We start from the raw sequence: 12,738 nt of genomic DNA, 5'->3' as shown, positions 1-12,738 counted from the left end.
GAAAAATTTGCTTTGCCTTAGATCTTCGATCAAACCTCATTTAACTATGATATATATATATCCTATTGTTATTAAAGAGATAAGGGACAGGAGGTGAGTTGTTTTTTAAAAGTAAGAGAGGTAGAAAATTTCACACTAAGAAAATCAAGTGATGATATTCTAACAGCTAGTCAAGTTATTGACATTATGGGTGTGTGTGTGTGTAGGTCTTTGTTCTAATTTTCATGGACTGAGCCCCTGGATAGTTCTGTTTCTCAATTTTTTTTTTTATTATTGCTCCCTGAAAGAGACATTCAGATATCTTTTTTCCTATTTGCCCTCCTACAATGAAATTTTAATTGCACAGATATACTGTGTACCGGTTTATGTACTACAAGTATACCTGTACTTTATACATTAAAAGAGGAGTCAGTTGAATATTAAGAGTGAGAAAATAAAAAATTTTAATTAAAATTTAAGTTAAAAAGGTTTAACTTATTATGATGTCACTTTATAGTTTGTTGGGTAGCTTTTAATATGATTGATATACTTATAAAATTGTAATGTTTGAATTATATATGTAAATTAGAAATTTATAAACATAATAATAGCAATATAATCATGTTTAAAAATCATTCAAAATTGTCATTTTTTAGTAAAAGTAAAACAGTTACAAAAATACAATTAATTCCTTAAAAATTATTACTGAACTTAACTTTTTTTTGTATCTGCAACTTTATCATGTCATTAGCAATTCTTTAAAAATTATAACTTTTAGTGCCTGTATATTATTACATTGTATGGCTGTATCATAATTTGATAATTTTGCTTTAGGTTAATAGTCTTTTGATTGTGGAAATTCTCCTATTGTTTCCAATTTCAGCCTTTGTAAACAGGCTTGATATGATGCTTTACATCACAGACGTGCTTCCTAAATAATCATATTTAGATGATCAATTAACATCTAATAAGATTGTTAAAAGGGGAATATGCATTTCTTTTTCTTTTTTAAAATTGTTCAAGTACAGCTAACATTTAATATTATTTTATATTACTTTTAACTTTTTCTTTTTTTTTTACCCTTACCTACATCACCCCTACTTCCATCTGATAATCACTAATCCACTGACCATGTCTATGAATCTCTGTTTGTCATGTTATGTTTGTCATATGAAATCACATGGTTCTCAACTTTTTCTGACTTATTTTGCTTAGCCTGATTATCTCAAGATTCACACATGTTGTTGCAAATGGCAGTATTTCATCTTTCTTATGGCTGAGTAATATTCCACTGTATATATGTATCACATCTTCTTTATCCAATCATCTATCAAAGGGCACTTTGGTAGTTTCCATGTCTTGGCCACTGTTCATAGTGCTGCTATGAACACTGGGGTGCATATATCTTTGAGGATAAATGTTTTCAAGTTTTTGGGTAAATATCTAGAGGAGGGATAGCTGGGTCATGTGGTAATTTTATTCTTAGTTTTTTGATGAACCTTCATACTGTTTTCCATGGTAGACTTTAAACTTTTTCTCGATGTGAGAAAATAACTTTTAACTGTATGCTAGGTATGCATTTAGATATTGTCAACATTTGTTTTATTTTCAAAACTTGACATATTCTAACTTATTCTTGTATTATCCAGAATAAACAGAGATTATTGACAAACCTGTGGTCTTTTTAATTATTCTCCTAGTAGAGAATAATTCCCTTAGTCTCCAGTGAACATGTATTTTTTCAGTTACTTTGAGTTTCTTTCATTTATTTAACAAATTTTTATTGAATATCTATTCCTGGCCCAGAGCTTGGAATGCTTTTATCGAAGATTTTTGATGAGTGCAAATTGAGGACACGAGCCGATTCAGCTTATGTCACTCCTGCCTGTCTCATGACCATCTGGGTCATACAGATGACAGACCTCTATTTTTTGTGTGACATTCTGACTGCAGTGAGTGGTCATGATGAAATTTATTCAGTTTAGTTGCTTCCCTGGGTATAAAACTGGAACTGGTTCACTATTCTGCATTTGGATCATTCAGAACAATATTTTGGAGATAGTCATGGAGGTATGTTTTATTTTAGCAATTAGAAAACTTGTGGGAAAGAGAAAGAATGTAGAAGGGAAGTTGGAGAGAAGAAACATTATCAAGGATTATTCTGATTATGCATCACAGGTCTATGGACCTCTATCTCGCCTTGGTCGTTTCCCAGATAACAACTCAGAGGACTTTGTAGTAAAAAACTACTATCTCAACACTTATGAAGGTAAGAAATTTATATCATTACAAGTCCAGAATAAGAGGGTTATCTAAGAGTTGTGAATTAAATATATAACATATATATCCTGGGGAGGAAGATGTATATAAAGGCAGAGTCTTCCTATGCCTTGATATGAATAGTACTTTATATCTTTTATGTGATTAGGATTATGTATTGAGAATTCTCAATTAATAACAAAATACACCATACTACATAATTCAACAATGGTGAAAAAAAGGGAATTATTCTCTCCTAGGAGAATAATTAAATAAGCTAAACAACAAATAAAAATATTTGCAAGAAATAGCAATTAACTCATTAATAGTATTTATATGAGTTGATACAAACTAATAAAGACTACTAAGACCCAAATAAATAAATGAATACACTTTACAACAATTTATCAAGGAGTAAAGTCAATTATCTACTAAACATTTAAACATGTTTAATGTCACTAATAACCAAAGTTATGCAAAAATGAAGTAGAAAAAGCTTTTACACCAGGTTTATGAAGCAAATGAGAACTATATAATGAAATCACTTCTTTAAGAAGAATGCCAGAAAACTAGTGGACCAGGGGACAAATTCATGGAGAAGGCTTTACTCGTTGTAAGTTTAAGAGAGGCTTATTTAAATTATTTCATTTTCAGTTGATAAGCTGAAACATCACATGGCCACAATCATGAGTTGATGGTCACGCTACTGACCATATAGCTCTGGTCGACCATCTCCAGACCAAAATATGATAAATTGGTGTATGTTCACTTTAGAATTGTGGTGCCATGTATCATGTGATCATTAATTTTCTGTTGATTCTTACTGTGGAATTCATTTTTTGTAAGGCAGCATTTTCATTTTAGAATGATTTCTCATTTTATAGTCATAAGTCACTGAGAACATGAGTTAATTATATAGAAATCTGCTTTACACTTTGGGAACAATTTAATTATATGAGATACTCCTTATCAATAATTCTAAATGAGAGTACTTGGCAAACAGCTACTGAAATTAACAATATGCTTTAAAAATGCTAAATTTAAGCACCAGATACTAAAAACATGTACTTCCTTCCCATAGGATTAGTCGAACTTGAATCATGTCTCCCAGATTTTGTGACACAACCTCGAATCAGACCTCCAAAACCAAAAGTCATTACCACCAAAGCTGGTTTTCTAAAGAGAGCAGCAAGGATGGAACATGAGTTGGCAGAGGTTCATAAGGTATTATCCTTACCTGGAAGATAAGATGCTTTTAGTGGTCAATGTGTATTATCTGATTTTCACTACATCATTGGATTTGAGTAACTAATGTGTTGTTCAGAATTTAGATTCTATATTCATGAATGAAATGGCCTTCTTTTCTTTTTCCATTTTCATTATATATGGCATTGGTATCAGAGTTATGTATGTCTCCTGAAATGAGGAGTATTTCTTCTTTTCCACTTTAGAGAAAGTTGAGATAAGTTTGAGATGATCTATTTTTTTCAGCCTGGTAGAATATTTACATAAAATTATCTGACACTGATTCAGTTTTCTTCATGGGAAAAATTTTGACCAACCACTCCTTCAATTCCTTACAACTTATAGAACTGTCTATATTGTTTTGGTAAATCATATTGTCTTTACAAGTTCCACTTTACCTAACTTTTCAAATGTTTTGGCAGATGTTGTTGACAGTATGATGATTTTTTAGCAATTGTTTTATCTATAATCATGCATGCTCTTTTCATTCATAATATTTATGTGTGCTTTAATTCTTTAATCACTTTTGCTGGCTGCTCATTTGTTTTCTTGGTTTTATTTTTCCAAACAATGGACTTTTGACTTTGTTGATTTTCTCTATTATACATATATTTTCAGTTGCATTAATTCTCATTCATATTTATTATATCTTGCCTTTTATTTTTGGAGGGTTTGTTTTGTAGCTCTTTTCCTAACTTAAAGTAGATATATAGCTCATTAATTTTCTTAATACTGAAAAATAAGTGCTTAAAGCTAACTTTTCTTCAAAACACTGATTTTGATACATTCTATTAACTTGGATATATGATATTTATCATTACTGTTAATATCTAATTTTTGAAAATATCCATTATGGTTTTTAAACCTGTGAGTGTTTAACTGTGTTTTTAAATTTACAAATATGCAGTAATTTTAACTTATTTTCTAATTAGCTTCTAAATCAATTGTTCTGTGGTCAGGGATCCTAGTCTGTATGATACTATTCTTTAAAATATAGTGAGGCTTACTTTGTGAACTAGCATATGATTTTACATTTACATAATCTAGGTCCTTCTTCAAATAATATTATAACTTCATATGTGGCATGGGAACCTTATAACATTTTTGTAACGTACCATCCCTGTGATATTGCTGTCATTCATCTTACTGATCCATATGCTATAATCACCCAGTGCATTTGTACTATTATTGCTTTAACAGTTATCTTTTAGATCAATTAAAAATAAGAAAAATATTTTATTTTACCTCATTTATTCTTTCTCTACCACTCTTTCTTTCTTTATATAATAGATCCAAGTTTCTGAATTATGTGATTTTTTTCCTGCCTAAAGAACTTGTTTTTACTATATATTATTGGGCAGTTCTTCTGGCAGTGAACTCGTTTTTGTTTGTCTCAGGAAGTCTTTATTTCCCCTTTACTTTTTTTTTTTTTATATATAATTTACATACTATAAAATTCACTCTTTTTTTAAGTATACAATTTAGTTGCTTTTAGTATACTCACAAGATTGTTCAACGATCACTACTATCTAATTCTAGAGCATTCTCATCATCTTCAAAAGAAACCTCATACCCCTTAGAAGTCACTCCAAATTATTCTTTTCCCCCTAGCCTGTGGAAAGCACTAATCTACATTCTTTTTATGAATTTGCCTATTTTGGACATTATACATAAATGGAATCATACAATATATGGCCTTTTCTGTCTTCCTTCTTTCACTTAGCTTGATGTTTTCAGAGTTCATCCATATTCTAGCATGTCTAGTACTTCATTATTTTTTATGGATGCATAATATTCTGTCGCATGGATCTACCACATTTTGTTTATTTATCAGTGGATGGAAATTTGAGTTGTTCCTACTTTTTGTCTGTTATAAATAATGCTGCTGTCTACAGCCATGCCACCCTGAACGTGCCTGATCTCATCTGATCTTGGAAGCTAAGCAGGGTCAGGCCTGGTTAGTACTTGGGTGGGAGACCACCTAGGAATACCAGGTGCTGTAGGCATAAAAAGGAAAAATTTTTTAAAAATAATAATGTTGCTGTGCATATTCATATACATGCTTTTGTGTGAACATGTATTTTTCAGTTCTCTTGAGTTCATATGTAGGAGTGAAATTGCTAGATTACATGGTAACGCTATGTTTTACTTTTGAAGATCTGCCAGATTATTTCAAAAGTGGCTACATTATTTTACATTCCCACTAGAACCCTGTATGAGGGTTCTAATTTCTCCACATCTTTGCCATCATTTGTTGTCATCTATCTTTTTTATTATTGCCATCCTGGTGTGTGTGAGGTAGTATATCACTATGGTTTTGATTTGCATTTGTCTAACGATTAATAAGTTTTAGCATCTTTTTATGTACCTGTTGGTCATTTGTATATCTTTTTTTGGAGAAATGCCTATTCAGATCCTTTGCTTATTTTAAATTAGGTTGTCTTTTTATTATTTAATATAGACATTATTTTTAATGTCTATTATTGAGTTATAAGACTTCTGTATATATTCTGGAGACTAGACCTTTATCAGATAAATGGTTTGCAAATTTTTCTTCCACTCTGTTAGATGTTTTTTTTACTTTCTTGAATAGTATCTTTTGAAACACAAAAGTTTTTAATTTTGGTCTTTTCACTTTTGAATAATGATTTTACTAGGTATAGAATTTTAGTTGGTGGGGTTTTTTCCTTTTAACACTTCAAAAGTTTCAGTCCATTCTCTGCTTGCACACATGGTTTCTCACTAGAATGTTGCTGTAATTCTTATCTTTGCTCCTAACTAGATAAGAAAGATGTGTTTTTCCTCTGACTTCTTTCAAAATTTTCTTTTTTTCTTTGGTTTTCTTCAATTTAAATATTATGTGCCTGACATATGTTTTTACATTTTTTTTAGGTGTGTATCTTTGATTTTCTCTACGCTTTCTGGATCTGCAGTTTGGTGTTTGCGATTAATTTTGGAAAGTTTCAGCCATTAGTACTTCAAATATTTCTTCCACATTCTGTCTTCTCTGGTATTTCAGTAAAATATGTTCCACCTTTTGATAGTCTCTCATTGTTCTTGGAGGTTTTGTTCTGTTTCTGTTTTTCTGTTTTTTTGTTTTTGTTTTTGTTTTTGTTTTTATTCTTCTTTGCATTTTAGTTTGAGAAGTTTTAGTAACCTGTCCTGAGGTTTCTAGATTCTTTCCTTGGGCGTGTTGAATCTACTGATGAGCCCATTGAAGGCATTCTTTATTTCTGTTACTGTTTTGATTTCTAGACTTTCCTTTTGATGCTTATATTTCTTTGTTTACATTATTCATCATTCTTGCACGTTGTCTACCTTTTCCATTAATGCCCTTAACATATTAATTATAATTATTTTAAATTTCTGTCTAATAATTTTAAATAATTCCATCATATCTGAATCTGACTCTGATGATTGATTTTCTCTTCAGACTCTGTTTTTCTTGCCTTTTGGAATGCCTTTTAATATTTTTGTTGATAGCTTGACATCTATTATCAGGTAATAGGAACTAAGGTAAATAGACCATAGTGTGGAGTTTATATTAATCTGGCTAGGAGCTGGGCTGTATATAATGCTTGTTGTAGCTAATGGTATCAGAGGATTCACATTCTTTTATTGTCCTTGTTTTTATCTCTCTTCTTGGTTTTGGGACGAGATGCCATTATATGGAGTCTATCAGTTCAAAGTGGTAGTTTGAATTGAACTGATTATTAGGGAAATGCTCTTATAGTTTCATGAGAGCATTTCCCTAATATTCTCATATTCATTCATACTTCCCTCCTGCCCCAAACTTTCCCTTTGATGGCAGCTGTGAGACATATTGAAGAAATTCTCAAATATTTATGGTTTTATTAAACTTTGTATTGGATTCTTGACTTAACATTGTTCTTTTCATTGTGAAAATCTAATGATTTTTCTTGAAAGTTTGCATTTTTCTTTCTTTTTCCTTGTATTTATAATTTATTTATCTACTGAAGAATATACCCACATAGTTCAAAATTCATAAGTTATACAAGAGTGTTAGACGAAATGTTTCCCTTTTATTCCTGCCTCCCAGCTGTGCATATCCTTCTTTGTGGGCAATGTGTTTTTAGTTTTCACATCTATCCTTCCAGAGATATTTAATATAAGCAAATATATGTGTATGTGTAAATATGTATGCATGAGTGTATATTTATAAATATATTTAAATAAATATTTATAAATACATATAAATATCTTTTAAAATTCTTTTTTACATAAATATTAGTAGATAATACATGTTGTTCTACCTGTGCCCATTTTACATAATATATTTTGGAGATCATTCCATACCAGTGTTATCAGAAAAGCTTTTTAATTATTTTTTGCATGATGTATCACTGTATAAATGTTTCATAATATATTTAACCAGTCCCCTTTTGATGGATATTTATATTGTTCCGAGCTTTTTAGTATTAAAAACAATGCTGCAATGAACAAACATGTTTGCAGTTAATTTGATACATGTGTGAACATATCTAGAATTAAATTCCTAGACATGGAAATGCTGGCCTGTAACATACACACATTTATTATTTTGATGGATATTGCTAAACCTTCTTGCAGAAATGATATACTAATTTCTGCAATGTGTGAGAGTACCCATTTTCCAACATCCTTACCAACATAATTTATTAAAGAATATTGTTTTTAAAATAGTTTCATGTGATATTGCTCAGGGCATTTTACTCATGAGATGTCCAGGTTTAGAATTCTTACTTTTAGATTGTTGCTCTCTATTGATTCATGAGTTATGGTTATCATAGAGCTGTTATATATTTGCTTTCAGCTTTATTTTGAAGAAACTCAGAGGCTCTGTGACAACCACAATAATTTCATGTGATTCCAAATTTACATATTGTTATTAATTTTACTTTTGGCTTAGAGCTCAAAATAAATAAATAAATAAATCCCCAAAATCTTGTATTAAAATGAATACACCTAGAATATGTGAATGTTTATTTGGTGGTTAACTTATCCTTAGGAACATCATAGCATCCCTTGAGAGATACAGGCACTCTGGTTTGGACTATCAAACTGTCCTAGTACCACCACCAAGTTTATTTCTGATTGATAAACAGAAATCTCTGGTGTAGATCTGGTAATGGAAGAAAATACAAAGGTGAGAAATGACAGGAGTTGATGTTATTTCAGGCACTGTTGGATAAGAAGAATAAGGTTCTCGAACCAAAGAAACCTCTGCTCTTTCTCCAAAAAAAGCCAGTACCTCAACCTCGGCTTCCAACTCCAACCTTGGAAATGACTTCCAATGTAAGTCTGAAACTTTTTTTGAAATGCTAAATTGAGCACTGCTGTCCTTTTATTCTTAGGATAGTTTGGCTTAAAAACAAACCTAACTTAAAATGTTAATTTCTCCAAATCTGACTTATCAGCCCTGTGGAAGGACTGAACCGCTCCCACTGACTGGCCAGGATGTGCTTCTGGACAGCAACCCATGTTCTAGACTTTGTGTTGACCATTGCCTTTGATTAACACATTGTCTTTCACATGCATTAATGCTGTTGATTTTGCCGTTGCTTTATTTTACATCCAGATATGCCTTAACTGGATTTGCAGACTCTGTTCTTTCTTGTTTTTTTTTTTTTTATTTGAATGTATTTTATTTAAGCAGAAAACACCTGTTCTCCTATAACATATCTGCTCCATAGATTTTAGGGAAAAAATATATGTATATTTTTAATATGATCATGAAAAGCCTTTTTTAAGAAATAAGTTTATTGGGGTAGCATTGGTTAATACAATTATATAATTTTTGGGATACATTATAATTTGACATCTGTATATTCTATTGTGTGTTTATCACCCAAAGTCCTGTTTCCTTCAGCTACCATATATTTGATTCCCTTTACCCACTTCACCATCCCCCTTCTCCCTTATATTTGACCCCCTTTATCCTGTCTGCTTCTCCCCTCCTCCCCCATCCCCTACTCTCTGGTAACCACTAATCTATAGTCCATGTCCATGAGTCTCTGCTTGTCCTGTTCATTTTTTGCTTTTAGGTTTATATCCCACATATAAGTGATATCATGTGATTTTCAACTTTTTCTGTCTTGCTTTTTTCACTTAGCATGATTATCTCGAGGTCCATCAGTGTTGTCGCAAATGGCAGTATTTCGTCTCTTCTTATGGCTGAGTAATATTCCATTGTATATATGTACCACAGCTTCTTTAGCCAATCATCTATTGTAGGTCACTTTGGTTGCTTCTATGTCCTGGCCACTGTGAATAATGCCGCTATGAACATTGGTGTGCAAGTATCTTTTTGTATATGGGTTTTCAAGTCTTTGGGGTAAATGCCCAGTAGAGGGATTGCTGGATCATATGGTAGATCAATTCTTAGTTTTTTGAGGAACCTCTATACTGTTTTCCACGGTGGCTGTACCAATTTGCAGTCCCACCAGCAGTGTATGAGAGTTCCTTTTTCTCCACATCCTCTCCAACATTTGTTATTACTTGACCTGTTGATTATAGCTATTCTAACAGGTGTGAGATGGTATCTCATTGGGGTTTTGATTTGCATTTCTCTAATAGCTAGCAATGTTGAGAATCTTTTCATATATTTGTTGGCCATTTGCCTGTCCTCTAGGGAGAAATGTCTGTTCAAGTTCTCTGTCCAGATTGATTGGATCATTTGCTTTTTTGTTGTTATTGAGTTGTATGAGTTCTTTGTATATTTTAGATATTAGGCTCTTATCAGAGGCATTGCTTGCAAATATATTTTTCCATTTGGATGGCTGTATTTTTACCTTGTTGACAATTACTTTTGATGAGAAGACGCTTTTTAGTTTGATGTCATCCTATTTATTTATTTTAGCTTTTACTTCCCTTGCTTTTGATGTCAAGTTCATAAAATCCTCTTTAAGTCCAAGGTCCCTGAGTTTCGTTCTTGTTTTCTTCCATGCATTTCATTGTTTCAGGTCTTATATTTAGGTCCTTAATCCATTTTGAGCTAATTTTGGTGTGTGGTGATAGACAACAGTCTAGTTTTATTCTTTTGCAGGTGGCTTTCCAGTTTTTCCAGCACTATTTATTGAGGAGGCTTTCTTTTCTCCACTGTATGTTTTTCACATATCTTTTTGTCAAAAATTATTTGCCCATATAAATATGGGTTTACTTCCGGACTCTCGATTCTGTTCCACTGGTCTGTGTGTCTGTTTTGCTGCCAATACCATGCCTTTTTGATTACTGTCGCTTTGTAGTTTAATTTGAAGTCAGGCAGAGTGATTCCTCCAGCCTTGTTCTTTTTTTTTCTCAGGATGGCTTTGGCAATTCAGGGCCTTTGTGCTTCCATACACATCTGATAACTTTTTGTTCTTTCAAAAATGCCGACGGGATTTTGATGGGGATTGTATTAAATCTGTATAATGCTTTAGGTAATATGGTCATTTTAACTATGTTGATTCTTTTAATCCAAGAACACAGAATATCTTTCCATTTCTTTGTATCTGCTTCAATTTCTTTTAATAGGGTTTTGTAGTTTTCATTATATAGGTCCTTCACATATTTTGTTAAATTTATTCCTAGATATTTTATTCTTTTTGCTCCAATTGCAAAAGGAATTATATTTTCTATATCTTTTTCTGACACTTCATTATTAGAGTCTGGGACACTATGGATTTTTGAACATTGATTTTGTATCCAGAAACTTTACTGTATTTGCTTATTGTTTCTAATAGTGTTCTTGTGGTGTCTTTAGGGTTTTCTATAGGGAGAATCATGTCATCCACAAATAGTGACAGTTTGACTTCTTTGTTTCCTATTTGGATGCCTTTTAAAAAAATCATTTATTTATTTATTTATTTTTTAATAAAGTTTTTTTGAGTAACATTGGTTAATACAATTATATAATTTTCAGGCGTACATTATAATTTGACATGCACAGGGTAAAGGGGGTCAAATATAGGGGAATGGGGGAGGGGGAAGTGGGTAAAGGGGATCAAATATAGGGTAGCCAAAGGAAATTGGACTTTGGGTGGTAAACACACAATGGACGCCTTTTATATCTTTCTCTTGTCTGATTGCACTTACTAGGATCTTCAATGTTATATTGAATAAGAGTGGTGATAGTGGACAGCCTTGCCTTGTTCCTGATCTTAGATGGAAGATTTTTAGTTTCTCACCATTAAGTATAATGTTGGCTGAGGGTTTGTCATACATAGCCTTTATTATGTTAAGGTGCTTTCCTTCTATACCAATTTTGTTAAGTGTTTTAATCATAAATGGATGCTGTATCTTGTCAAAGGCTTTTTCTGCATCTATTGATATGATCATATGATTCTTACTTTTTAATTTGTTTATGTGGTGTATCACATTAATCAATTTGCATATGTTGAACCATCCCTGTAATGAAGCCAATTAATCATGATCTATAATCTTTTTATAGTTCGCTAGTATCTTATTTAGGATTTTTGTATCTATGTTCGTGAGAGATATTGGTCTGTAGTTTTCTTTTTTTTTGTATTTTCTTTACCAGGCTTTGGTATCAGAGTAATATTGGCCTCATAAAATGAATTGGGAAGTATTGCCTCCTCTTCAATTTTTTGGAAGAGTTTGAGGAGAATAGGTATCAAATCTTCTCTGAATCTTTGGTAGAATTCACTGGTGAAGCCATCTGGTATTAGACTTTTACTTTTTGGTAGGTTTTTGATGATTGTTTCAATTTCCATACTGCTGATTGGTCTATTTAGATTTTCCAGTTCTTCTTGATGCAGTCGAGGAAGGTTGTATTTTTCTAAGTACTGGTCCATTTCTTCTAGGTTATTAAACTTGGTGTTACATACTTTTTCATAGTATTCTTGTATGATCCTTTGTTTTTCTGTGATGTCAGTCATAATTTCCCCTCTTTCATCCCTGATTTCATTTATTTGTGTCTTTTCTCTCTTTTAGTGAGTCTAGCCAGGGGTTTGTCAATTTTATTAACCTTCACAAAGAACCAGCTCTTCATTGCTTTTATTTTTTCTATTGTTTTTTGTTTTCAATTTCATTTATTTCTGCTCTAATTTTGATGATTTCTTTCCTTCTGCTGACTTTAGGCTTCATTTGTTCTTTTTCTAGTTTTTTTTAAGATGAAACATTAGGTTGTTTATTTGGGCTTGTTCTTGTTTTTGGAGATAGAGTTGTAATGATAAGAATTTTCCTTTTATGACCACTTTTATGAGCATGTGTCCCAAAAGTTTTGATATGTTATACTATCATTATCATTCATTTCTA

The 12,738-nt window shown here is 31.8% G+C and overlaps 1 protein-coding gene and 1 non-coding gene across 8 annotated transcripts in view; both read left to right on the top strand.

Moving 5' to 3' along the window:
• CFAP91 (cilia and flagella associated protein 91) overlaps positions 1-12,738 on the top strand; it is a 72,446-nt gene that overhangs the window by 26,779 nt on the left and 32,929 nt on the right. For all 7 annotated transcript variants that reach the window (XR_004950386.1, XM_036219004.1, XM_036219007.1 and 4 more), the window contains exons 9-11: positions 2,066-2,248; positions 3,320-3,462; positions 8,662-8,778. Coding sequence is in view for 6 of the 7 variants with exons in the window: in XM_036219004.1 (XP_036074897.1) it covers positions 2,066-2,248; positions 3,320-3,462; positions 8,662-8,778 (443 nt within the window). In the remaining variant the exon portion in view is untranslated. The remainder of the gene's footprint in view (positions 1-2,065; positions 2,249-3,319; positions 3,463-8,661; positions 8,779-12,738) is intronic.
• Positions 5,371-5,489, top strand: LOC118602455. Its single transcript, XR_004950719.1, has one exon. It is a non-coding gene; the product is annotated as a 5S ribosomal RNA (ribosomal RNA).

Source organism: Rousettus aegyptiacus, unplaced genomic scaffold (assembly GCF_014176215.1).
Source record: "Rousettus aegyptiacus isolate mRouAeg1 unplaced genomic scaffold, mRouAeg1.p scaffold_m13_p_4, whole genome shotgun sequence".
NCBI lineage: Eukaryota > Metazoa > Chordata > Mammalia > Chiroptera > Pteropodidae > Rousettus > Rousettus aegyptiacus.
This window is presented reverse-complemented; position numbering and strand designations above follow the sequence as displayed.